The sequence below is a fragment of the Onthophagus taurus genome, chromosome 1, assembly GCF_036711975.1.
Source record: "Onthophagus taurus isolate NC chromosome 1, IU_Otau_3.0, whole genome shotgun sequence".
Taxonomy (NCBI): Eukaryota; Metazoa; Arthropoda; class Insecta; order Coleoptera; family Scarabaeidae; genus Onthophagus; species Onthophagus taurus.
Genome location: NC_091966.1, coordinates 35,593,034 through 35,619,970, shown reverse-complemented (window position 1 = coordinate 35,619,970; position 26,937 = coordinate 35,593,034). Strand labels below are relative to the sequence as shown.

General features: G+C 31.6%; 3 protein-coding genes and 1 long non-coding RNA gene across 8 annotated transcripts in view; 1 reads left to right on the top strand and 3 right to left on the bottom strand.

The window, feature by feature from the left end:
- LOC111425718 (lachesin-like) overlaps positions 1–7,440 on the bottom strand; it is a 77,077-nt gene extending 69,637 nt beyond the window's left edge. For all 3 annotated transcript variants that reach the window (XM_023059938.2, XM_023059939.2, XM_071200853.1), the window contains exon 1: positions 7,239–7,440. In XM_023059938.2, coding sequence (XP_022915706.2) covers positions 7,239–7,293 — 55 coding nt within the window. In that variant the 5' untranslated portion in view covers positions 7,294–7,440. The remainder of the gene's footprint in view (positions 1–7,238) is intronic.
- Positions 2,198–3,069, bottom strand: LOC139432605 (uncharacterized). The gene is made up of 2 exons (XR_011642348.1): positions 2,457–3,069; positions 2,198–2,376 (listed from the first exon to the last, which is right to left on the bottom strand). It is a non-coding gene; the product is annotated as an uncharacterized lncRNA (long non-coding RNA).
- An 8,250-nt stretch (positions 7,441–15,690) lies between the features above and the next one.
- On the top strand, positions 15,691–22,131 carry LOC111425734 (sorting nexin-14-like). 3 transcript variants are annotated; one of them, XM_023059959.2, is made up of 12 exons: positions 15,691–15,878; positions 16,081–16,345; positions 16,400–17,087; positions 17,147–17,427; positions 17,477–17,535; positions 17,591–17,626; positions 17,713–17,944; positions 20,685–20,875; positions 20,928–21,203; positions 21,264–21,445; positions 21,498–21,862; positions 21,916–22,131. In XM_023059959.2, exons 1-12 carry the CDS (start codon positions 15,766–15,768, stop codon positions 22,003–22,005), a joined length of 2,778 nt encoding a protein of 925 aa, XP_022915727.2. In that variant the 5' UTR covers positions 15,691–15,765; the 3' UTR covers positions 22,006–22,131. The 3 variants fall into 3 exon arrangements, with proteins under 3 accessions (XP_022915727.2, XP_022915726.2, XP_022915728.2); XM_023059958.2 differs by having other exon boundaries at positions 21,261–21,445; XM_023059960.2 differs by lacking the exon at positions 17,591–17,626 and having other exon boundaries at positions 21,261–21,445.
- Positions 22,132–25,977: 3,846 nt separating this feature from the next.
- Positions 25,978–26,921, bottom strand: LOC111425736 (Coiled-coil-helix-coiled-coil-helix domain containing 3). The gene is made up of 3 exons (XM_023059961.2): positions 26,733–26,921; positions 26,303–26,544; positions 25,978–26,248 (listed from the first exon to the last, which is right to left on the bottom strand). Exons 1-3 carry the CDS (start codon positions 26,839–26,841, stop codon positions 26,060–26,062), a joined length of 540 nt encoding a protein of 179 aa, XP_022915729.1. The 5' UTR covers positions 26,842–26,921; the 3' UTR covers positions 25,978–26,059.
- Between the last annotated feature and the right edge of the window lie 16 nt (positions 26,922–26,937).

The window sequence follows — 26,937 nt, the reverse complement described above, 5'->3', positions numbered from 1 at the left end:
TCTTACAGAAATGTGTGTAGCAGGTTTCTCTGCTATCTCTTCTCCTGTATGGTATAGTGGCACACGATCTTCTGGAACGATGGGAATAACCCAAAGAGAAGTTTTTTAAATTGCAGATGCTACGAGAATAATGACCAAACTTAAAAGAAGTTTCTGCAGAACTGAAGCTTGAAGAATTGTATTGAACACTGCCAAAAGACACAAATACTAAACTTATACAAGCAAAACTGCATAAATTGTAAATATTGCATGAATAGCTTTTCTTTTCATAACCAAAACCAAATTTTTTATGGGATCAACTTTAAGCAAGTTCGGAATTTTTTGCGCGTGATTATATTGGATCATTTGGAACAAATCCGTATAGTGGTTGTATAAACAGTGTATTCAATTTTTAGTATGTGCTTGTTAATAACATCAATAATATCCATTACAGTTAGGAATTTTTTCTGTATACTGTAGCAAACCAATTTTCCAAGAATTTCAATTTTCAGGGATGCCTTTAAATTTTCCACTTCATACCAAATAAGCAGTGTGGTCACGTTACTAACACAATCATACATTTCAAAATTATGGATATAAAGCTGACTTCCCAAAATCAAAACATATTTGTGTGATTGTTGAATTAATATGTTGCCAGTAACTTAGAATTATTTTTCGCCAATCTTGTCTTCCTAACTTTGCAAAAATTCTTAAAAGCTTGTATCAATGTCTGTGTCACTCTTTCAAATTGGATTCAAACTTTGCTAACACAAAGTTCCAAGTTTAAAGTGCACATAGTTGCTGAAACATCATTCTCCAAAACTTAAACTTAACTTAACCTTTGCTTAAACGCTCATTTCACGATGTAACTGCTTCACGTTTCTTCTCAGAAGCATATATTTCTATAAATGTACACAATTATATGCTTTTTTGCTCTTCTTGACAAATTGTATCGATTTCTGCTTCAGATGTGCTTATTATTGCCTCTGGAGAAACATAGTCACCATCTCAATTATATCATCTAGCAATATCATGCACATTCTAACCTAAAGTTTATAAACACTTTCACAATGTTATCTGAACCATTCATCTCACAATGTTAATATTACGATAATAAATTTTGTATCAATACAAGAAAAGTAATCTCACCCATGCATAATCAATCTCGTCCCTAAATTAATTCCAACAAACTAGCTATGTAGACAGAAAAAAAATGACGATGACACCACCCCTTTCAAAATAAATTTTGATAAACCTATATCAAAGTTGAATTTACTCTTTACACAAAGTTAGTGAAAATTTACACGGTAACCATTTACCATAAAAATAGAATGGATGTGAATTTCCAACGCTCTGAACATAAGTAATAACAAGTATAAATACATGGTGTGAACAAACTATTATTCTAGTTTATCTGTGGCTTTGAAGATTTTAGGTTGAGCGATGAATAAATGGTCTTTGAATTAGCAAGAAATTTTTTCAATTTAAACTTTAAAATCGTCTCAACCGGAAATACATAATTGTTGATGCAAGCCAACACCCTAAACCTAATCGAATTCGACTCGCTTCAGATGAGAGGGCAACGATTATCTTTTACGATCACATCGTCATGTAACGCATCTACAACGAACTATGTCACACGTGGCGCTGCAAAATTAGATTTGGATCGATATCACCAAGTGAGGAAGGCTTCTAAAGAGTACCCACTTGTCTAAGGCTTTAATACTCCCGTTAAAAAAAGAATACTCTTTTCTTTTTTTCTCGATCGATTTTTTTCTATTCCTTTTTACTTCAAGGTTAAGTGCATTGATGTACTTTGTAAATTGAAATGGTTGATGGGGGAGAATTGTTTGTTTAATTTCTTTACGTGAAAAAGACGTAGGGTTTAATTTCATTTATGGGGGTGCTGTTTTGTATCTCACGGGGTCTTAAATTTTTTTTTAAATTTTATGTGTAGGAAGTCGAGGATATTTTAAGGTTCTTTGATGTTTTTAAAAGTTGAAATAGAGAATGAGGAAAAAATGTTGTGTACGAACATCAATCGTTTTCAAGTCACTATTGTATCGGTTCAAACGAACGGAATACCTGAATACGGTATTTGTTCCAGGTTTGCATTGTAAGCATTGTTACGAAGTAAGCGGATACGGAATGAATTTCTATGGGCTTGTAGAGTTTTGCTGTTCATTCTTGAACGGTTATATAGAATAAAAAAATTGCCTTGAATTTTATATTTTAATTAATTTAATATTACATTTTCACATCATAAATAATAAATTTCGTGTTCCAACTCAACACCACTTCGCTTTTATCTCATTAATAATAAATGTAAATCATATTCAGGATGAAGATATTAATTTTTTTCTCAATCATCCAGATCACCTGGAGTTATGTTCCTACCTACCCAAAAGAAAACATAAATCCCTTATTAATACAGACCTTTTTTAATACTACCTGGGGGTATCCAAAAAAAATATTACCTGATAAAAATCACTCCTCGTTAATTTCAACAACTATCAAAACAAAAAAGAACTTTCTCTCTTTCATAACACTCACAATATCTCAACATCTTATTTGGCCTCATTGGTAGTTTATCAATTTGACAAGATTCGTTTCTTCCTTCCTATTATACTAACAAAATATAATGTTAATGTAAATTTTGCTTCTTTCGAAACGATAAACCAGTGCAAACAAGTCTACGGGTCGTGGTGGTGTTTGAATAAACCGTGAAGGGTCATGGATCTTGATCGTGTCTGACCTTGGTTGGGTTGGTTGCTTTGTGTCATCCCATAAAGTGTGAAGAGAGGAGGAAAGGAGATATGAGAGAAGAACCGTGAGTCGTGATAAATTTCACAGCCCTTATACATACACTCATAGATATTAAACTTGGAATAAAACGGGATACGTGACAAAAAGAAACTTAACAAAGAAAAAATAAGGATAAATTTTGAAAGTAAAATCTTATGTTATGTAAGGCGCAATTATGAATACAATGCGCAGTAAGTTTTGTTTATATGTTTACTCGTTGAATTGTTTGAGTCGATGTTTACGAAGAAAGAAATAGCTGTATTAAAGAGTACAAAGTTATATTTTTCTAATATTTAAAAGTTAATATCTCAAAAAGTAATTGTTATTTTAGTATGCGATCGATTTCACTAAAAAGCCGATAAAATCTTTGTATATTCATGAAAATTTCAAATAGATACCTCAACAAGTTGATTTTATGCAAAATTTTTAATGCGATATTAACCTTGTAGAGGAATAAATGTAAGAGTTAACTTTAAAAATGAATTTCTCAAAAACAAAAAGTTCTACTTAAAAACTGTTTATTTCATTGAAAAGAAAACAATTTTCTCAATATTGAGTGAAAATTTCATAAAGATTTGTAGTAAGATCAATTTTTAACGATTTTTTTAAAATAATGGGGAAAAATTGACAACCTTAGAAACTATCGTAATGTTTAAAAATTATTATCTCAAAAACTAATCGTTGTTTTTGAACGCAATCGATTTCATTAAAAAGCTGATAGAATCTTTATTAATTCATAAAAATTTCAAAATGATAGGGTATCACACATTGATTTTTTTAAAGCGATATTAACCTTGCAAAATAATAAACGTCAGTGTTAACTTTAAAAATTAACTTCTCGAAAACTCAACGTTCTAACTAAAAACTGTTTGTTTCGTTGAAAATAAAACAATTTTCTTAACATTGGGTGAAAATTTTATAAAGATTTAGAATAAAATCAATTTTTAACGATTTTTTTAAAATAATGGGGAAAAATTGACAACCTTAGAAACTTTCGTAATGTTTCAAAATTATTATCTCAAAAACTAATCGTTGTTTTTGAACGCAATCGATTTCATTAAAAAGCTGATAGAATCTGTATTAATTCATACAAATTTCAAAGTGATAGGGTATCACACATTGATTTTATGTGATTTTTTTAAAGCGATATTAACCTTGCAAAATAATAAACGTCAATGTTAACTTTAAAAATTAACTTCTCGAAAACTAAACGTTCCAACTAAAAACTGTTTGTTTCGTTGAAAATAAAACAATTTTCTTAACATTGGGTGTAAATTTCATAAAGATTTAGAATAAAATGAATTATTAGCGATTTTTTTAAAATAATCGGGAAAAATTGACAACCTTAGTAACTTTCGTAACGTTTAACAATTAATATCTCAAAAAGTAAACCGTTATTTTCGAACGCGATCGATTTCGTTAAAAAGCTGATCGACTCTTTGTTTATTCATGAACGTTTTAAATAGATACCTTAACACATTCATTTTATGCGAATTTTTTAAAACGATATTAACCTTGTAAAATAATGAAAGTGTTAAATTTAAAAATTAATTTCTCGAAAACTTACAATTCTACTTGAAAACTGTTTGTTACATTGAAAAGAAAACAATTTTCTCGATATTGAGTGAAACTTTCATAAAAATTTTATTTAAAATGCATGTTTAACGATTTTTTTAAAATTCTTCGATAAATTTAAAAAACCGTCAACATTTTTTTAACAACTTCCAATCATTTATAGAAGATTATTAAGTATTTTCCAAGCACTTTCTGGTAATTTCAGGGATTTTTAAGTATTTTAATGAATTAGAAAAGTTTTCATGGGCTATGTAAGGTATTCTGGAATTTATTGAAGACTTTCCAAGGATTGGTTAGACTTCCCAGTGTTTCTGAGTTTTACTTGAGATGCATGATTAGGAAGCTTTTCATGGGCTGTGTAAGGAATTTTGGAACTTATTAGTGATAAACATAGAAAGGGCTTTCAGTACATATCAAAGACTTTCCAAGGATTGGTTAGACTTCCCAGTGTTTCTGCGTTTTACTTGAGATGCATGATTAGGAAGCTTTTCATGGGTTATGTAAGGCAATCTAGAATTTGTTGGCGATAGCCACAGAAAGGGCTCTCAGTACATTTCAAAGAATTTCCAAGGGTTGGTTAAGATTTCTCAGTGTTTCTGGGATTTACTTGAGAAGCATGTCTCACTTTCAAATCCACTGGTAGTATTTTCCAAATTTGCTAAGAATTTATAATCCAAAAAAATAATAGAAAGAATGTTTTGATTTCTTTGGATGTGTCAAGATTTCTTGAGTCGTGCCCCTGATTATTAATTCCAGTTATCCGAATATTTACGGATTCTAAGAATATCTAGAAGAGTTTGGAAATTTCTTGAAAATTCCAACAGACATCTAAGGATTTCTGTTATTTGTTTGGATGAGACAAAATTTTCCAAACATTTTCTAACGATATCTAAGAGCATTGCAAGAATTTCTAAGGGTTGATTTAGGTTGAGAAGATTTTCAAGCAAGATTTAAAACGTTTTCCACGGATACCCAATGGTTTCAAATGACGTTTAAAAATTTCTGATTATTTTTACAGTTTGTATGAACTTCTTTGTACAAGACTTTTTGTTTAGTAATCCTTCTCTGCTAGATAAGATAGTCATCTAGAATTATTTTTCAGAATTATGGCCACAACACCTGAATTTCCTCTAAAACCTTTAATACGAAATTTCTCGTAACATGAGTGTTTACGAAATCCGTTGTGCCTAGGAACGCTCCCAGTACACTATTAGTAAGCTAATAGATCAAGGGTTTTACGCAGTAATTAGTTTTCCTCGAAAATAGTTAATCCCGGAAGACTTCGTTAAAATTTTCGTGATAATTCCGAACTTCATTACAAACTTCGAATGTCCAAAGCAAATGTTCGTAGATATTAAGGACAAGCTGAGAATTTTAAGGTCCCTGCAGTACAAAGCAATTATGAAAATGGCATTTGCGCAATTAGTTAACTATTCATAATGTAAATTTGAAAATTAAGTTAAACAGCGTTTTCTCATAAAGTAATCGAGATATTTATAAACGGATTTCTGCATTTGAATTGTCAATTAATTCTTGATAAAGCCGCATAATTAAATTTCTTCAATTTTATTAATACCCGAGAAGAAGCATGCGAGTTGCTAATGAATTTTAGATAACCTCATCAAATTTAGCACCTTTACTATTAGAAATGAGGACACAAATTTCTTAATTCAACCTTAATGGCCGATTGTTTTTAAATTTACCTTTGAACAACATTTTTTGAAAAACTAATAGAGATATAAAAAATTGGTTTAGTGCATTCGAATCATCAATCAAATACAAATCTTAGTTTCTTCATTTTTATAAATAACCCAAAAAAGAAATATTGAAATTAACCCCACAAAACGCATTTTTTCACCAGAATCATCAATTAATTTCAGAAACGAGAACTTTACCACATTACAACAAAATTATTATTTATATCATCGGTTAGATTTAAAAAATATTTGAATACATATTTCGTGCTATCATTGTTATAAATCATATTTTGTTATGAAAAATCAGTTCCTTGTAAATCTAAAGTATTGTCTCATTAATATTGTAATATAATCAGAAATATCTGAAGAGTAATGTTGCGGATAATTGCGGGAAAAAGAAAATACAGGTCAAAAACAATAAGAATTATTAACAAATTCTACCTTCACATTGATATTATTATTGTCAAGGTAAATAAGTACCGCAACAATGGTCAGATATATCATTTATGTGGTTACACCCGACTCAATAACTCAACCATCAATATTAATAACAATATAATTAATCAGTGTGGCTGAAGTAACTGTTAAATTGTACAGATAACAGATGTCTAGCTTATTAAAGTTGAATAAATAGTTGAAAAACATCTTTGTAGTTTCTTAACAAATAAACAAAAAATACATACATTGAGAAATACAAAGTCTACATTCAACGATGTGTATTTTTAGGATTATCAGCGAAAATTGTAAAAAATAACCAAAATAGAATTTTGTAAAAATAAACATAAACTCGTTGTATGTATAATTAACGCCGTATAAGTAAGTAGACGATGTCCTTCGAATTGCAAAATGACTCACACCGTGAAAATAGACCAGCTCAAATCATTTTTATTTTTTTTTTAAACCTTTCTTTCTCTCTGCGGTAGTTTTGAGTGATCTGTTAAAAATAGACGCGAAACCTTATTTAAAAGCTCCCGGGGTTTTCACAATCTTCTCTTTCTTCAAAACCCGAATCTCCATTTACTTGTACTTATTACTCTTTAAAACCGGCGCGCGGTGTTTTCAAAGCGAAATCAAAGCAAAATTTATAAATAAACTAAGTGCAATTAGTGATTTAACTAAAATGTAATTGGACGTCTCACTTTATTGAGTAAATTTTTTTAATAAATAAATTATTTAACTCACCGGTTGTTAAAGTGTGGGCCAAAACCACCAATAAGGTAAAGTGAAGAAGTCTCATTTTGGATAAAGGTGCACCAAAAAGTTGTTAAATTTTCAATAAAAGCTTTTCAAAAACGATTGAAAAGTATGTTGAAAGCACGAAAGACACTGGAAAACTGGAAGGCGCACTGAAGCGGTTCGGTTTATTCGAAAACCTAACTCAACTACGGGATATGCCGTACTAAAGTTTCGAATCTTGTGCCAAGCGGCGCGGAATAGTCTCTCGCGGAGGATTGTACACGCATGCGCCCCCTTTTTTTGAGAATGAACTTAGGACAAAAAGTGGAGTATTAAATAACACCTTTTTTTCAACAAGGAGTTTTATAAAGGTTGTTGTTTGAATGAATAAAAATCTGCTTTCTTTCATCAAATTTCAAAGTTTTTTTATTAAATCAAGTTAAAGTTAACTTTTAATTTCGAATATTTTAGAAGATTTGAATGATTTTTTTATTTTGGTTAGAGTCTAACATTTCTTAAAATTTTCTTATGAATTTCAGCAAACTTCCAAGAAAAATGAAAAATTAATGAAAGATTCCAAAATAACATAAAAATTTTCTTTTATATGGTATTAATTTATATTTTTAAGGAATATTTTTTGACCCTTTTCAGATTGTCGGTTTAACCTATCTTACTAAATAAGATATTTAAGGTTCAAAATTCTATATTCTCCATCCTAAGTGAAGCCCAAATCAACATTATAAATAATATGCTGTAATATGTGGTGTCCGATATTGTATCATTGTAGTGCCTCGGCAGCAAATGACCTTTGCTTAACATAAAATGCATAATATTTTATTCCACCTAATCAAGACGATGTCTCTTGTGGCGGAGGCACTTCAATATTGTAAGGAGGTACCAATTGTAGCGCCTCGGCTTAATCAGGTGACATCATTCAATCTTTATCCTGAATTAAGCAGAGGTCGAATAGAGAATATTTTATTCCACTTAAATAAGACAAGGTCTTTTGTTGTCGAGACACTCCAATTATATGTTGTTCAATATTGTAGGAATGTGGTATCAATTGTAGCGCCTCGGCTTAATCAGGTGAAATCACTCAATCTTTGTTCTAAAGAGGTGTCAATGTAATACGTGGTGTCATATATTGTATCATTGGAGTGCTTTGGCTGCAATCTTGGTTTAAGATATAATGGAAAATGTCTGATTCCACTTGATTAAACCAGACATTCTCCATCCAATGTTGTATCAATGTGGCAATCATTACAAATACAAATATCTTTATTTACTGTAACAACAAATTTACAATAAAATGTCCACAAACAAGAAAAACAAAAAAATGTATTATCAATGTTAATTTTTATCAATTTCATTCACTGCCTCCCTAATAAATTCCTCAAAAGTGTAATATGCACTTTCAATTAGGTGTTTTTTTATAATTATATTGAATTTACTTCTTGACATTGCCGCAATGGAGGGTGGAACTATGTTGAAAAATTTTGGACCCCAATAGTCCATCGATTGTTGTGTTCTTGAGAGTCGCTGATATGGTGTAGCAAGTTGATAGCAAGATCCAGTTGCATAACTATGTGATTCGCCGAGTGTTTGGAAAGTATTCCTATTATCGTACACGTACATTAACACCGTATGTATGTATATACTTGGTAGGGTAAGTACTTCTTCTCTAATGAAATACTCCTTACAGCTATCACGCCGTCCCAGATTACAGAGAGCCCTAATTGCTGACTTTTGTATTTTAAATATTCTATGGAACTCAGTTGACTGTCCCCAGAATAGAATTCCGTATGATGCCACGGACTGGAAGAGGTTGAAATACGACATTTTGGCGGCTTGGTGTGTAGCTATGCTTTTCAAACGTCTTATGGTGAAAACTGCTGTTGATAACTTCTTTGATAGGGCCTCAATATGATGGTGTCAATCCAGCCGTCCATCGAGATGTAACCCGAGGAACCTCGCCTTACCGACACGATTTTCTGCTTTTGTGCTAAATATTATACTTTCTGTTTTATTGTGATTTAGTTGCACATTATTACTTTCAAACCATAACTGCGCTTCATACATTGCATTGATAGACTTCTGTTTTAGTTCACGCTTGTCTTTACTTTTTACGATGATTGATGTATCGTCCGCATATAAGCCAATTTCTTCATTGACCGTGGCAGGCAAATCATTAACATACAGCGTGTCCCGTATCTTCCGCATCAGAGCATTATACGGTTGTAGAATACATTATTCTGAAGCGATCTTTCTAATAAATTTTTTTCGAAATGTTTATAATAACCGCACGGGAACTGTTTAACAACGACCAATAACGGACGACTTTGATTCACCGAAAAAGTTTATTTCTCTTTCCGTGACGAATCTATTGGTGAGTACACGTGGGAAACGAGTTATCATCGGCGTAGCGGACCGGCCGAAGGAGGCACCGACTACCTGAGGCGGATTTGCGATCTGCTGATTGGACGAAAAACAGTTCGTTTAAACAGTTCCCGTGCGGTTATTATAAACATTTCGAAAAAATTTTATTAGAAAGATCGCTTCAGAATAATGTATCGTACAATCGTATAATGCTCTGATGCGGAAGATACGGGACACGCTGTATATAATGAATAGTAAGGGCCCTAAAATTGATCCTTGGGGCACACCTTGTTTTATGTTTAATAACTTGGAATTTTTATCTTTTCATTGAACGTATTGTTGGCATTCGGAGAGGTATGAGTTTAGGAGTTCTAGTTGTACTCCTCTTATGCCATAATATTCCAGCTTGTCTAAAAGTATGTTGTGGCTTACAGTATCAAACGCCTTGGTAAGATCTAATAACTTGATTTCCACTAGTTCTTTGTTATCAAGTGCTTCTGTAATCAAATTTATGACATTCATCATCGCTGTTGTTACCGATTTTTTCCGTCTGTATCCATGTTGGCAAGTTGTTAATAGGTTAAATTTTTCTAGGTAGTCAATCAAATGATTTGCTATAATTTGCTCAACTATTTTTGAGAAAGCTGGTAATATAGATATCGGTCTGAAATTGTCACATTGATTGCTATCACCTTTTTTGTGTACTGGTAGATTTTTTGCAATTTTTAGTTCATTTGGAAACCATCCTTCATTCACGCATTTGTTTAAAACCTTGGATAGAGGTGACGCTATCACATCGACAATTTGTTTTAGGAGGTTGGTACTAAAGTGGTAGGTGTCATTATAAACTTAAATACCTTTTTTGTGCATTTTTTCAAGGTCTTAAAAAGTCATGTTGTGCGTCACAACACTTTTTTTCATCTAGTCTTAAACGTTTTTGAAAACCACAGGTAGTGACATTGTTATGTACATAACATAGCTGAGTCTACAGTGCGATCAAAAATTATTCGGATTATCCTTTATACTAATTTTTGCATCCTTTGTGTTTATATGGCGAGTAACACATCTACATCAATATGTAATGTTTTATAACTTGATGATACAACATGACGTGATATTATAATGTTTTAATCGTCACAGTTTAAATTGATACGAAACAACAAATTTTTGCATATCTTGCATATTTTTCGAGTTATCTTCATCTCGCTAACCGATTAAATGTCACTTGTCGAAAGCTAAGGAAATTAAAAAATATATAAAACAATAAAAAAAGTAGAATTGGTCTCCTTTACCAATTTTTTTTTTTAAAATACCATGTTGCTTACAATTAACTTTGCTCAAGAATTACACATACGAGTGTAGTGTATAAAAAATTCATTCTTTGTTTGAAATGTTACAGAAAAACATAGATTTTGGTTACACGATTGACAGTGCACCATTGAATATCCATTTTTACAGTATCCAAATTCGTCATATCTTGAACCTTGCACTAAGATAATTTCTTCTTGGCAAAAACAGACAACGTTTGGTATCAGATGGCTGCCAACTCGTTTGGGTTTCTTTTCTGTCAACAAACCTGTCGCTGTGAAACTTCGAAACCTTTGAGGCAATCTATATTTTTGCCGCAGTCTCTTCTTTGCATAAGCCATGTGCACAAAAATCCCTAGGTATCATCTCCTCGATTTTAGAGGAACACTGTACAACTCTATAATTCATTCCACCAAATATTTCCTCTTATCATTCTTATTGCCTCTCCGTCTCATAGTTCCTTGCGGATTAATACCAAAAAACTTGCTTCGCAAAGTAACCGCATTATTATCAATCCATTTGACCATTATTAGTTCGTTATGTTATGCAATAAGATTAGAATGCTTTGTGAAAGTGAGTATGGTATAAACGAAAAAATCGTAGATTGTTAAAAAATATAATATAAATGTCCAAAAATCCACAATAGACAAATGAGTTTTGATGCTTCTCTCAAATCATATGGAACCTGAAAAAAGGACTAATTACAAAGAAGTAATTAGACACAAAGAAGTACCCATTCTATAAATCTTTGTTATGCAGACGATGCCATACTAACAGCGGAAAATGAGGACGACCTACAACGCAATCTATACAAGCTGAAAAATTTAATACGGCAATAGCATGCGAGAAGACCAAATCGATGGTAATTGCTAAAGACCATATCAGCGATGGCGTTTAACTAGCTTGGGGTGGAAATCTAGGAACAAACAGCTGATGGATGAAGTGAGGAATTAGGCAAATAAGGTAGCGAGGACATCAAGGTGCCTATGAGATATAATATGGCGCAACAAATACATGGTGCAGAAAGCAAAGTCGGAATACATAAGACTTGTATCCAACCTATACTCACCTATGCACCTGAGACTAGTGCCGAAACACCCCACATAAAAACCAAAATGAGGACTACTAAAATGAGAACCTTAAGAAGTATAAAAGACATTACAATGTGAGACAGAATACAAAATTTGGACTTAATGAAAAATCTGAGAGTGTCCTCACATTGTTGTGAGATGGACAAGAGCACAACGTCCGCAATGGAGGGACCACGTTGACAAAGACCAGGAATCAAGCATCAAAGACCGTCCAAACTCTGGTAGGACAGGTGGATATCCTTGTCATAAAAAGCCGTGGGACAGAGCAAACAGAGCTATTTCCTATAGCAAAAATATTTCCGTTTTAAAATTGGCCGGAATAATCCCAAGACGTAAAAGATGCCAAAACGCAATTTTCTGAATCCTAAAGTAAAGGAACTCCACATTTTTAGCAATTTTTGCGAAGGCCAGAATAATACCTTTGCAATGTTTCGCTTCTTGCCCAATGATTTGATTATATGGCACTTAACAAAAATATGGGTATAAAGTTAAAAAGGAAGAGCAGTCTTATTAGACTACTTAAGGCTTACTTTTAGTCCAAATAACCTTCCAATTCCACCCAAAGATGTCAAAATAATAAATTCTAACAAAGTAATGAAACTGGACATGACACCTTTAGATTGAGTAATTTTGGGCTTGCATTCCACTAACAATAAATCTCATTTTTTAATCCCTCAATAGAAATGTCATAAATACTCTATACGAGATCGATTTTTCACATATAGTACATTAAATTAATTAATCCGGGTTTTATAATTCTCCAAATTAACTTATAGCAACCTAGTCGTAAAGAAACAGTATTTTTTCAGTATATTTTTAGACAATTACGCTAACCTATTATTTTCTATACAACTTATTATTTTTCGCATGAAATCCTGTTTTACAAAAACAACTTGAAAAATTGATTTCTACAAATCGATAAGTGTCAATTTCTTTGAAAATAAGAAAAATCATGGAATTTCCGAATTTTCAAGATTTATCTTTATCATCCGCCGCCCACATTTGTGCTCAATATGTTCCCCACATATCCAAATTACAAATATAGTTTACTTTAAACTGCAACTGGATCGGGTAAACAAAATCCATCGTCGTAACAGCTGCCGCTGTAAAGGAAAAGGACACTAAACCGTCGTTCTGATAAAGGTGATTGCCCCGAGATGCCGACGGTTTTATCTACGGTATCTCCACCGTCTAAACCAACAATGCACTTTTTTTTCGGTAAGTTTCCTGCGTTGAGGTAAACTGCTGTGTACACACCACTCGAAACAGGGAGACACGTTCACACATCCTTTTGTAATCTAATTAGAACTAGGAACGTTTATGTGTGCACACTGTAAACATGCGAGCAACAAGTGTTTCGTGATTCTCGGAGATTTCTACTTAGTTTAGATTTTCAAAGAAAATAAGCGATAAAGATTTTAATAAAAGTAAATTTAAGAAAATAAATAAATTTATGATTTCATCATGATTTTCGTTAATGCGCTTTTTACATTAATTTTTCAACGATTCCAAATTAAGCAGAGTAAAAATGATTCAGTTTATTATTATCAAACAATAATAGATTTCGTAAATTTCTAATAAATCTTAGCACCACTTCTATAAATAGTTTAAGTAAACCACATTTTAATATTCTCTGCAAAACAATGAATCACGCAAATATCCCGTTATAAGTATTCTAGAAAATTTTTAGATGAGATCAACCATCGTTCAAACAAATACATAACCCAAATAATTACGTGTTAAATTTGTAACTAACTCGTGTATCAGCACTAAAAATAAACAAACTCTTATATCAAAGCCTGGGAAGCTTTATCTAAGTAACTTGATAACATAAAGAACGGCAAATTCCATAATTTCTCATTTGGACAGGCGCCAGAAGTTCAACGTTACCTTGCAGCATTATTAGCACCGGGAAGTAATAATTTTCAAGAGCTATTTTGGCCATAATTAGACCGTCGCCTATAAAAGAATAGAAAAACGGTTGGTTAAAGGTCAAAATTCGACCAGATTTCTTTTTAATTTAGTTGTGACCCAAACAATTTCCATCACGATGACATCACACATTTAAAAAAAAATTTGATTCACACTTGTATAGAAGATGGTCGTGGTGCATATTGACGAGACCGTGAAGTGTGTGGCCCGAAACACGTTGCGGTTAACCGAAGAAGGAGCTTTTTACAGGGAACGTGATGCTATTTTAAATTTACGGCTTTCTTTGTTGCTACGATTCACCGATGAATAAGTGGTTAATCTGTTTAGTTGGAATTCCAAAGAGTTCCAATGTTGCGTTTATGTAAGGTGACCGCGATGATTTAATTGTGTTGTAATTTTATGTTTTTATCGAAAAAAATATATAACCACAATTAGGCAATTGTAATCATCATCGCTATAAATTTCTTATTCTTCTTTTTTCTCCACTTAGGTTTAAGGTTTGTTCTTCGTCAATGATGCCTCTATTCTGTGCGCAAATTGTAGCTCCATCTTTTCCTTGGTCGTCCTAGACTTCGTTTACCTAGCTGTATATATAAATGTTTGTATATTTCCCTGTAAATCGTTCTCGTTTTCGCCAAAAAGGACCGCGTCATCAGCATAACAGAAGATGACAAATTCTTGATCACCCAATTTGTAGCCCCGGCTTGTCTTTACTTTTTTTATGATGTCATCCATCATAACAGTGAATAGTAGTGGGCTCAATGAATACCCATGTTGAATGCCAGCATTTACAGGTATTTCCTTAGTGAGTTTTTCATTTATCCGTGCTTGTATCTGTTTTCCGAATAAATATTTTCGATAGTTTTAACTATATTAATCGGTATTCCGCAGATTTATGACATCCTTTAGTCTGATCTTATCAAAGGCCTTTTGTAAATCAATGAAACATAAGAATGCGGATTTATTATATTCTATTAACTTTTCTACAACTTGTCTCATCACGAATACAGCACCTGTACAGGATCTTCCTGACCTAAAGCCTTGTTGTTCTTCGACCAGTGTTGTAATGGAATTAATTTTGGTTGTGATGATCTTGGCTACTTGTTTGAGCAAGGTGCTAAGTAGGTTTATGCCTCTGTAGTTGTTTGGTTCTTTCTTATCTCCTTTTCGGAACATTAGAATCATTGTGCTTGTTTTCCATGCATTTCGTATTTTTTGCTCAGTTGAAATTTTGTTTATCAGCGATGTTTATTTACGTTATTAAACTGTCTCCTCCATATTTTAGTACCTCATTTGGGATCTTGACCTGGTTTTTGAGTTTTCTTTGCGTTTCTGTGACATTTTCTTATGATATTACAATGTCGTCGTTTATTGTTGTGTTATTTGATTTGTCTTATCGGCTTTAAACACTTCTGTTAGATACTTTAATGTTTAAATTATGTTTAAGTAATGTTTAAATCTATAAACGAACTGGTAGAATCTAAGCTATAAATTTAAAATCTATTTTATTCCTTTTATGAAAAATTAAAAAAACGTCAAATTTACAGAAGCGCCATCTATTAATAATTTTAATAACACCAATATAAATTAAAATAAACTATAAATTTTATTCAATTAATAATTTTTAAATTTAATTAATTAGGTTTTATCTTTTTTTTATTACTTTAATTAAATAAATGTATAAAATTTAAAGAAAGAATTAAATTAAATCTTATTTTGAGTGCACCATCTTTTGGATTTTCCCTAAACTACAAACATCATCTGATTGTCAATGTCAGATGAGTAATATAAACAAACCCTGAAATGATCAAAGCTTAAAGCCCAAAATGATTGTAAATGAAATTTTTCAGGTCCTCACTTTGGTGAGAACTGATAATTTAGTGAAGTCTATATTTTCAATAACTGTGATTTTTTGTTGTATCTTCGCTTTTGTAGCAAGGTTAGTGTTTATTAATTTATTTGATACACAAATAACATAGCTTACCTTATTTTTATAACAAACACTTTAAAAATCATATAATAATTATCGTAAATATAACTAACATTAATAACTTACTTAAATAATAACAAATATTTGTGAGGTTATGATTTTTTAAAGTGTTCATCGATAGATGGCGTTATAAAACTTTAATATTTTTCAGTCCACTTGCTGCATCAATTCTATTTTTAAATTATATACTGGGAATCATCGTATGTTGGGTTTTAACGAAATATCAGGATTTTGCCTCGTTTTATTTACAAAGATTCGTCAGCTTTTATAGAATGCGTGTGGCTTTAGATAAAAGCGACCAACTTGTTTGCAACATTTGTAATGGAAAGAATTGTTCGAGGCATAAAATAGCAAAAAGGACTTTACCATGGAAGAAATTTAAAATAAATAAAAAATTAAACACTTCAGTTATACACGTAATTTTAACAAAAAATCAAACAAATTAGTTTTAATTCTTTATTTTGTTATAGTTTTATGAAAAATTAATTGAAAACTTTGTGGAATCTTGGTATGGAACGTTCACAAATGACACATCATTTTTAAATGAAATCAAATATTCCCTTCGTTATGCTACAGCTAGCGCTGCATGTAAAATATCAGAAATAGATGTTGGATCTTTAATAGCAAATAAATTAATTCCTTGCGCTATTAAACACATCGATGATTATTTATGTATGCAACAAATAGCGAAATTAAAAAGCGTCCATTTCGATAAAATTACTGCTGAATACCTCGGTAGACGTTTACACATTGCGGTTACAAACAGACAAAAAGAAATAAGTTATTTACGACATTTAACTGAATGTTTAATGCCGAATCTTTTACCTGAAGAATATCTTAAATGTAGTAATTACTCAATTTTATTAAGAGAATTATTTGCTGGATGGATTTTATTACCGATAACGGATGCTTTGGCTCATCCAAATATAATTAATCAATTAGTTATTATTGGATTAACATATAAAAGTAAAGATATTAAACCGCAACATGATGAAGAGGTTGAGATGTTGAGTGATTTTATTAAAAAAGATTTTAAATTTTCTACTTTAGCTTCTAATATGAAAGATGTATTAAAAGATAGCTCTATACTTTATCATTTTATGCAGTTTTTAAAAAGAGAAGGAAATGTGCATTTATTACAATTTTGTTTAGATATAGGTTAGTAATTAAAAAATATAATTTTGATTGTTTTAATAAATTATTTTTGATTTTTTTAGAGGAATTTAATAATAAATTAATAACACCTGATTTATCAAAAAGACAATTAGAAAGTTTACACGTCGAAGCTTATAATATTTATAAGATTTATATAAACGATTGTAGTCCTGATTATATTGGATGTCCCCAAGAAATAAGTAAAGCTTTCAGTGAACTTTTAGAAGGTGGGATGTATAATGTTGCTCGATTAAGAACATCAGAACCTTTATTTCAAGCTTATGATTATGCTTATAGTGTATTGGAAAGCGAATATTTACCAGATTTTCATCATAGCAATGAGGTAAATGAATCATAAAAAAATTTAAAATGATACAATTTTAATTTTTTAGTTTTATAATTATTTATGTGGTTCCAAAGTAAACGCTTCTTATAAAAAATCCGCAATTAAGTAAGTATTATCATTCCTAAACATTAATAAAAAAATATTAATTAAATCAATTAAGAAATAATGCTATATCTGGATCACCTATCAAAATTCGGTGAGATTTTTCTTTTATTCAAAAATTAATCTTAAATTATTTTAGTTTATAAATTGTTTTTAATTTGTTACAAATTTTTGGTGTAGGTCTCGAAAATATTATGAAACAGGGGCGAATCAAGGAACTGTAGCAAAGATTAGTAGCGGTTTGGGGAAACTAAAAGGTGTCTTACAAACTAAACAACCCATTGAAGGTTATTATACGCCGGAAAGTCACGCTTATGAAAGCGATGCGTCTCATTTTATCGATGAGGTTGTACCCCAAACGCCAGTTAGTCGAGATTTGAGTACTTGGAGAATTTCTATTCACGTTAAATACGTTGGTATTATTTTAATCTATTAAAAAAGAGTGTGTTTCAATAAAACAAAATTTTGATAGGGTTATGAGCTTTAAGTTATTTGTTTATATTATTCAAATCAGAATAACTTAAACATTCTCTGTGGAATTTTTATTTTATTGAACACACAAGTGTGAGTATTGCTAGTTGATTATGTTTTTTAAAATCATTACATAATTTACACCTTTACTGAACTCAATTTGTATGTATACCTGGCCAAGGATTCTCTTCTTTACCAAAATCATCTTGCCTGGGTACTTGCTACCTCTGCTAATGTCTTTAGTGTTTCTGTGACTTGTAGCAAAAATGATTCATGTCAAAATTGTTGATTGTCTTTTTCCATGTTGTTGGACAGTAATCTATGTTTGGACACGAGTTATAAATAGAACAATGTTTTATCTAGCAGATTTTTTAATACTGTATTTAGTGACATATCATGCCCATGAGCTTTCTTAGTAGGTATGAATTTTAGTATTACCCAGATTTGATCCTATCATCGTTTACAAGAAGGAATATGATTTTCATTAAACTATTGTATAGTTGTAAGTGGATTTAGAAGAGTGTAAAAGAGAAGAGTTTAGAAGAGACAACTAGAACAAATAGAAAGCATCCAAGGCTTTTATAACATTTTTTGATAGCATCTAATGGAAGCAACATGAACATGGTGTTCGCCAATAACATCAAATCAGAACCATTTGCAACAAAGGAGGGACTAAGATAAGGGGCTAACTTAAATCCAACACTTTTCATTTATGGTAATAGGCAAAAACTATATAAAGATGAAAACTTGAAATAGAGGGAATACAGATAGAGCAGGTAGAAACATTTCAATTCGTGGGAGTGAAAGTATAACTCTCAGTCACACGACTGTGTTACATTGGTATTGAGGAAAACGTAAAACAGTAAGATACAGGCAACAGAAATGAAATATCTAAGATTGAAGAACACAGAAATAAGAAAGAATCTGGAAAGGCAAATCGGGTGGTGAGATCATTTGCAGAGAATTATAACAAAACTAGACAAATATAAGAGGCAAGAGGTGGAAATAATAAAAGACAGGGAAGCCTAAACAAACAAGAGAGAGGACGAACATGGAATGAAGTACAAATAATGGCTCAAGATAGAAAGGAGTGGAAAAAGTTTATAATAGTACAATGACTAACGCAATTACTGTACATTATCTGATATGATAACGTAAACATCAAATTAATGAATTAGTTTACATTTTCTATCAATTTTGTAGTATTTCTTAAGTTCCCATTGTGACTCATCAGTGACTAGGAGTTGATTGGTCAACAACTTATTCGAAAAGATGTAAGATTCTATTTCCGGCTCTTGGATTAAATAATTGTGGCTTTAGTAAACCTATCTTGAACATATTCTGCCATTTCCATCTACCAACAGAGCATATACCATAAGAAGTACACAACAGGGGTTGATGTATTTGGTGAAATAAAGAAAATTCTTGGACATCCTCTAGATTTATAGGGACAATAGTTTTCTTTAATGTTTTAGCTAATTCTTGGAACATTGTAAAAACACATATAATTGTGTATAATTATTAAAATGTGGTTATCTTAGTATTGTGAACTTCTATCGCAAGAAAACACATTAAAAAGGCTACTTTATCCGTTATACACTAATATGTATCTCATAGTCTACCTTGTGATGTTGATGTCCAGCTTTCCTTCCAACATTTCGGTGGTCTTCCTGGGCGTTTTAACACGACTGGTTTCCCTTCTTTCGCAATTTTCGCTAATCGGTCGTTAACCATTCGCGTTTTCTGGCCCATCTAACAATTTCCTCATTGCTACACGTGTTTCTGATGTATTCGCTTCGTTATCTATCTCTTAAAGAGTAGCCGGTTATGACTCTTAGAGTTCTCATTTTAGTAGTCATTAAAAGCTTTTTCGTGATGGTATTTCCTGCTCTTGTTGCTATGGCGTGCTTATGATGGGTTTTATGCATGTTTTGTATATTCTGACCTTACTTTTAAAAAATTGCTGCTTTAGTTGTTTGAATACTTCCGTTTTCAAATTTCTATTACCTATTTGTTGGCAATCAAATAGGATCACGACTGATGTGTGGAATTGATGATGAGTATTTAGGAATTTTTTAGTATACTGTTCTTAGTAGAATATTTAGTCTTCATAACTCTGACGATAGAATATGAGATTTTGGACTTACTTTAATTTCTTAACATCACCATCAAATGAATAAACAAATACTTTGTAAATGGAACGTTCCTAATGAGTTAAAAATTGAAAACAATGGTTCTAATATAAACAGATGGTGCAGTGAGAGAGAGTTATCGACTTATAGCAATACTATCCATCTTATTAAAGATGTTCCAAAACACTTTTTGAAATAAAAAGAATCAGACAACTAGAGAGGTTGTTTCAATGATCATTAGACGGGAAAGCTACAACTACTGGAATTGTGGATACCCAAGAAATTATTATTTTTTAATTGATTAATTAACAATTTTATATAAAAAACATTTTCTATATCTATGAGTTTCTGAGATACAGCATATTAATAAATATTACTCTACTCTTACAATAATTAATTAATCAACTAGTAAATGCTTACATTATGAGCTTTGTGCATACATTAACTAAAGCATTACTTACTAAATGTATGCACATTTACTAGACAATCTGCGTATTCTCTAAACTTGTATTGTTTAACTATAACAATACATTTATGTATATTTTGTAGTTACAACATAACAGATCAATGCAGGTTTTTATAATAACAGTTGACCGTTTAGATGCAACAGATCCATTAAGTAAAGAACTAAAATCATGGGCTATTCAAAGAAAAGATAATGATTTTTTCTTATTAAAAGCGAAATTAATAGAATTTCATGGAGAAAGTGTTATTGCAGATCATTTATTGCCATCTAAAAGGTACAATTCAAGTTTATTGTATCAATTTATTTAAATAACAATGAATTTACAGAAGTTTGTGTAACGCTGATGCTGAAACTCGTCGACAAAAATACGATTATTTTTTAAAACAACTCCTTCAAAAACCTTCGCTAAAAAGCAGTGATTTACTTTACATGTTTTTAACAAGCGAACAAAATTTTGCGGAAATTATGTTATCCTCAGTGACGAGTGTGGATTTAGAAAATATTTATCAATCGGTTACGTATAAATTGCGTAAAGAAAAAGGACAACATTTAGATTCTTTCATGAATACTTTTATATTATCTTTAGGGAAAGTTAAATATAGGTAATTAATCAATTTATTTATTGATAATTAATTTGGTTTAATTTATTTTTAATAAAGTAGTAAAGTAGAGTGGGCTCAACTTGTCGATGAAGTTGAAAACGTAGAAAGCAATGTTGTTTATCCCAAAACGTATAAAAACGTTACATTTGGAGATAATTATGAAGTTTTTGATCGAAAAATTCATGATGGTTCATCCAGTTCATTTACACCAATAGGAATTTGTGAATCTTTATTTTACTTATGTATGTGTTTTTTATAACTTATTGTAATTTTATTAAATTTAATTTTTTTTAGTGAAACATAGCTTTAAAGTTCGTTATAGCGTTTTAAAATTATACACAGCGATATGTAATATTGGTCGACAAGCCTTTGAATCATTATGTAGAATCTTAATTGAACGTAAAATTAAATCTGCTTTATGTCAACCGAATTTAGCGAGTTTAGTGGAATTATTGGAAGGAATAGTTTTTGATAGAACTAAAAAAAGTCATCACAATCCACAAACAGAAAGTCGAAATAGTGAAGAACAAAGAGAGAAAGCTTTCGAGCTTTTAAATGCATCCATTCCAAATTGGTTGCTTAAAATTTTAGGTAACGATTTTAAACATGGCTTAAAAAGTTTATTGGAAATATTACAAAATCCTTTGTATAATAAACAGGCAAGTTTTTATTATAAAATTATAATTTAAATTTAAATTTTATTTTTTTTTAGTTGGTTTATAATCTTTTGGATATAATCATAGTGGAAATGTTTCCACATATAGACTCAATAGAAAATGAATCTGAATATTCCACTGTATAAGGCAACCTTTAAATAAAATATTTTTAGGCTAAATTAAGGATTATTCTAGTCTTTTATATTGAATCATCAATCTAAGTTTTTAAAAACTTTATGAAAATATGATATATTAAAACTAAAGTTATTTTATGTTTTGTTTTGTAGTATTTCTCCCCGAAAAAAGACCTCTTTTAGATACAAGAAATGGATAATAATGGAATAATTTATTTATTTATACATGGAGGTTGCGACAAGAATACCATTAGTAGCTACCTCATAACTACAATGCTACGTTACGACAGTATGTACAAAAATAAAACTAAATCTATGTGGGTGCAAAACAGGTTAGTGCGCTTCAAATAACACGTCTAAAATTGTTTCATCCAACCTAAGCCGGTCTACCGCTCTTTTCATCCGCACAATTGGAGAATTCTTATAACAACTAGTTTGAGCTGTTGGTACGTAAAATAAGAAATCATATCGTGACAGACGAGGAGGAACATGCAAGTCAATTCTTGTGAGTAGATATGGGGAATCGCAGTTACCATTGATCAATCTGAACAGGAAGCGAACATCACATCTACTCTGTTGAAGAGTGGGCATATGATAGATTTGGCAGGCACACAAATAATCTGTATAAGAATGACGAAATCGTTAGGAAAGGTGTTTCAGAAACCTAATCTGAACTCTCTCTATTCTATTAATATAAACATCATGTTGAGGATTCCAAGTCTTGGTGCGGTTCCAAGTGCGGCCCCAAATGACTGCCTTGAGGTATCCCAGAAGTCATAACAGTATGGTCAGATGAGTGCCCACCAATCATGACTACCTGAGATCGGTTGGAGATATAATAGGCAAACCACTTCAACAAGACACCCGCGACTCCAACGCGTTGCAACTTTAAGAGTAATAAATTGTGATCAACCTTATCAAAAGCTTTGCTGAAGGCAGTGTAAATAGCAACCACCTGGACGTTGTTATCAATGTTGTTTAGGGTAGAAACCGTGTTGTTCCATACCAATCAAAAATTTTCCCATTATTGGTAGAATGGATAGGGCTATAGTTGTTTACAAGGCATAAAAAAAATAGTAATTTTAGACTGTTTCTATACAGCAGGAAAGACGCCGTGGCGTACTGACATATTAAATATTAACCATACAGGCTTCGCGAGTGCTTGAGAGCAGTTGCTGATAAAAGTTGCAGGTATGCTGTCTAGACCCGGACCCTTAGAGTTAGCTACACCATCAATAACCACTCTAACCCCCAAATCAAAGCAGTCAATGGAAACCGTATTATGACTTTGATCCCCTTTAGGATATACACCAATAACCGGTGGTACAAATACCAAACGGAATTCTGAGAAAAGAGCACAGACTTCTTCCCCATTAGCAGAGGAAACGCCGTTATGACGAACATCCAGCACGCCAACACCACCTCTTTTCTGTTTTGCATAGGCTCAAAATTGTTTAGCGTCAGAGGCAATCGAATCTTGAACATGAATTAAATAAGTCTTAAGCTACGTCCATACCGAAAGGAACACAAAGGGACATTGTGTTTATGTTGCTTGTTTCTGAAACTTGTATCTCAAAGTTTCTGGATGTTGCTTATTGTTTATGGTTGCCAAAAGAAAGGTTCCTACAAGATGCTTGTTTCCCTATTTAGCGATAAATATCATTAGGAAGTTTAGAAACATCTGTAAACATTTTTGTTTCGGACGCAGTGTGGACACGTTGTAACTTGTTTCCGAAACTTGTGTGCGGAGTGTTTGTGAAACCGATGTGATAAAAATTTTAAAGATCGTTACAAAAGACGAGATTTGTGGGTGGAGATTAGTAAAGCACTCATGTACAAAAGTTCTTTACATTTCCATTGTTGATCCTGGACTCTGCTATTAAATCATCTTTCTTTAATGAATTCATAAGGCGAATGATACCAGGTTTACCTCTTTCTAAAAGAGTCGAACTAGTCCAACATTTACAAACTTTCTTTTTCTGACCAAATTTTCTTCCTTTCATTAACCTGATGTAGACGGAAAGTTTTTTGTTGCGGCAATACAGTGATGAACGACTAAAATGAGATTTCTTGGTATGGACAGAATGTTTGTGATAAATCTGTTTTTGTTTCTGCTTCCTAAACAGGTTACAACAACAAAGAACAAAATGTTTCCCTGTGCTTCTTTGGTGTGGCATAACTTAAAGGTCGCGTGAGTTAAGATATTTAGAACGCCGTCTCAACATGGAAAAATTGTGGTAATCGAATTTAATAACGTTTCTATTTTCTGTGCGACCTTTTTTTTTTCTCTCGATGTATTGTGTGCCGAGAGAACTATGTAGGACAACTTTTATTAGGCAAGTTCCTGCGCGGAACAAATCTCTCAATAACCTCATTAAGATAAATATAAAAGGTTTATACGGCCGCATCAACAAAGACATCTCCTAGAATTTTTGGCCAATCTAAATTATTGAGATAATCATTAATTTCGTCGTATGATGCTTTAGAAAAATTATAAGTAACAACGGGGTGCGGATTAAGACTGTTCTCTCGAGGCACATCAAAACAAAATTCAAGCATAGAACTTCTTCACATATCAAGGGTGAATCATACAGCTGAAAATCTGTTAGTGTTAGAAGACGACTAAACACAAAATCACGTGTATGATCATGAATATACAAAAAACTATTGTGCTGATCCAGTTACAAGACCCTTTATGGCTTAATTTTTATTAAAACGATCAGTTATTATAACTTCGATCCAAATTTATGCACAATTATCTTATCCATGGACAAAATTATCAAAACCACCTTTGTGATGAGAAAAATGGCAGGATTAACACCAAAAGCGATATATTTTTAAAATTGGCTGTGCCGAGAAAATTACGATTTATAAAAAGTAGATGTTAATGAATCTAAAGATTCTATTTCAAGTTTTTAAGTAGCACCTTTTAAATCTGCTTCGTTTGTAAGATAAATTAGACATGGCTATTAATAATCTCGTAAAAAACAGAGATATCTACTTGTTACACTAACTTGGAAATAGATTTAAAAGAAATTATCCACATTTATGCTTCAGAATAAAACAAAGATGACACAAAAGCTTTTATTTGCAACAATCTTATAATATTTCTAATGTTAACACTTTATTTGTTATCATGATCTATGTCGCTTTCTAAAAATGTATCCATTTTTTTGTTTGTCTCTCTGATGGGATAGAATTACTGTATTTTTTCTGTTGGAATAGGAATTAAATACTTATACAGAGGTTTTGTTATCTTCAATAATAGCATATTCTTAGTACTGGTCCATGTTACTTTGTTAATAATAGCACAGCAGCCAAGCACATTGTAATGACAATTCATTTAGATCCTTCATGAGATTTAAAATATTGGATAAGATACTGCTGTTTTCCTTCTACTTCACTCCAAATGAAGCAGTTTCTGCATTTTGTGTTTAATGCTTTATATTGTAAAACTAAATGATTCGTTGTCTATAAAACAAAGCATTGTTGGTCTTTGAGTAGCTGCCAGCATTGCTGTTCCATCACTCTTTGGGTTACACTAAGTTGTTCTAAATCTTGTTAAATATCGATTATATCTAGGAATACATTTAATACTGCTTCTCATGCAAGTTTTGTTTGACATAATCACATTAACATAATATCCTTAAAGCGAAATTCCTATCTACAGGAATTAACAAAACATTCAACTTTGTTATAAATAATAAAACTTTCTTACCTGATGGGCGACCAATTGCTAAATAAAATAAACTTAACGAAATTTTGGTTGACTTTTGCATTTGATACAAAACTGTTAGTTCTCAGAATCAAAGTAAATTAATAAAAATGAAATAAATATGTTATACAGGCCATTAATTTGCAAAATAAAATCATTCTTATAATAATTTCCTTTCTATGAAGTTGCTTAAAATAATTATCATTAATAAATCGTTCAAAATGCAATAAGAACTTTATAAATTTATTAATTATAAAAAAAAGCATAACTAATAAGGAAATAATGATATATTTACAGTTATCGACTAGGTACTTAACAAACCGTGTACCATGACTGCACAAAAGACATTTTCTAACGTTTATTTTCAACAACTTTGATACTTTTCATATCTACACAAGCAGCAAATGCCTGTACCTCTTTGGCACAACGCATTGGCTCATTAGGATATTGCTGATAACATTCCATCACTTTCTTTCTATTCATAATACAAGGCATTTCGCTAAACGGTGATTTACTGGTTTTTGAATTCATTTCATCCATCTAAAATATCAAAAATGTCATTTCTAATTAAACCGATTTACATTTACATCTTACAGCTTTTTTGTATTCCTCTTCCATGAGAATTCTCATCTTTTCATTATTTTTTTCTAAATCATGTATTCTCCTTGTCCAATATTCGTCATTTTTTCTAAGTTTCTCAGCTGCTTCTTGCCGAATTTGTAAGGATGTAAATGTTGGCTCATAATGATAGAATGGAGGAGGAGGATTGTTTGAAATTATCTGATGACTGTGTAATTGTTGTGGGGGCGCTTGTCCACTTGAACCGCGCCGTTTAGCTAAAAGTAACATAAATATTGATTATGTAATCAACAAAAATATAAATGCACATCCCAAATTCGTTTTATAAATTGTTTTTGTAAATAAAACGAAAATTGGGCTAGATTTTACCACTCTTAAAGTGATATCTTGTATGGTTTATAATTTCATTCAAAATTTGCAATTTAAAAAATTGAGGTTAGCTCACCTTCGGCACATCGAAGCCGTTGAACTACATCATCGGATACTTTAATAACACTGGTAGGGTCGTCGTTTTCAAGGGTCAACTTCCTCGTTTTCCCTTGTTGAGCACCCATTTCAATTTCTTTAATAAAACTGCCAAAAAATTTCTTTATGAACTGTCAGATTCACACAGCCATCTTTACATGTTAACAAACGTGCAACCTTAAAAA

Bases quoted from the DNA above. Each gene is read 5' to 3' on its own strand.
- LOC111425734 (XM_023059958.2), top strand. From the start codon at position 15,766: ATGATTGTAAATGAAATTTTTCAGGTCCTCACTTTGGTGAGAACTGAT. The intron at 16,346-16,399 runs GTAATTTTAACA...ATTTTGTTATAG, and splicing joins TAAACACTTCAGTTATACAC to TTTTATGAAAAATTAATTGA. The intron at 20,876-20,927 runs GTACAATTCAAG...ATGAATTTACAG, and splicing joins CATTTATTGCCATCTAAAAG to AAGTTTGTGTAACGCTGATG.
- LOC111425736 (XM_023059961.2), bottom strand. From the start codon at position 26,841: ATGGGTGCTCAACAAGGGAAAACGAGGAAGTTGACCCTTGAAAACGAC. The intron at 26,545-26,732 runs GTGAGCTAACCT...TGTTACTTTTAG, and splicing joins ACGGCTTCGATGTGCCGAAG to CTAAACGGCGCGGTTCAAGT. The intron at 26,249-26,302 runs GTAAGATGTAAA...TTGATATTTTAG, and splicing joins AAGAGGAATACAAAAAAGCT to ATGGATGAAATGAATTCAAA.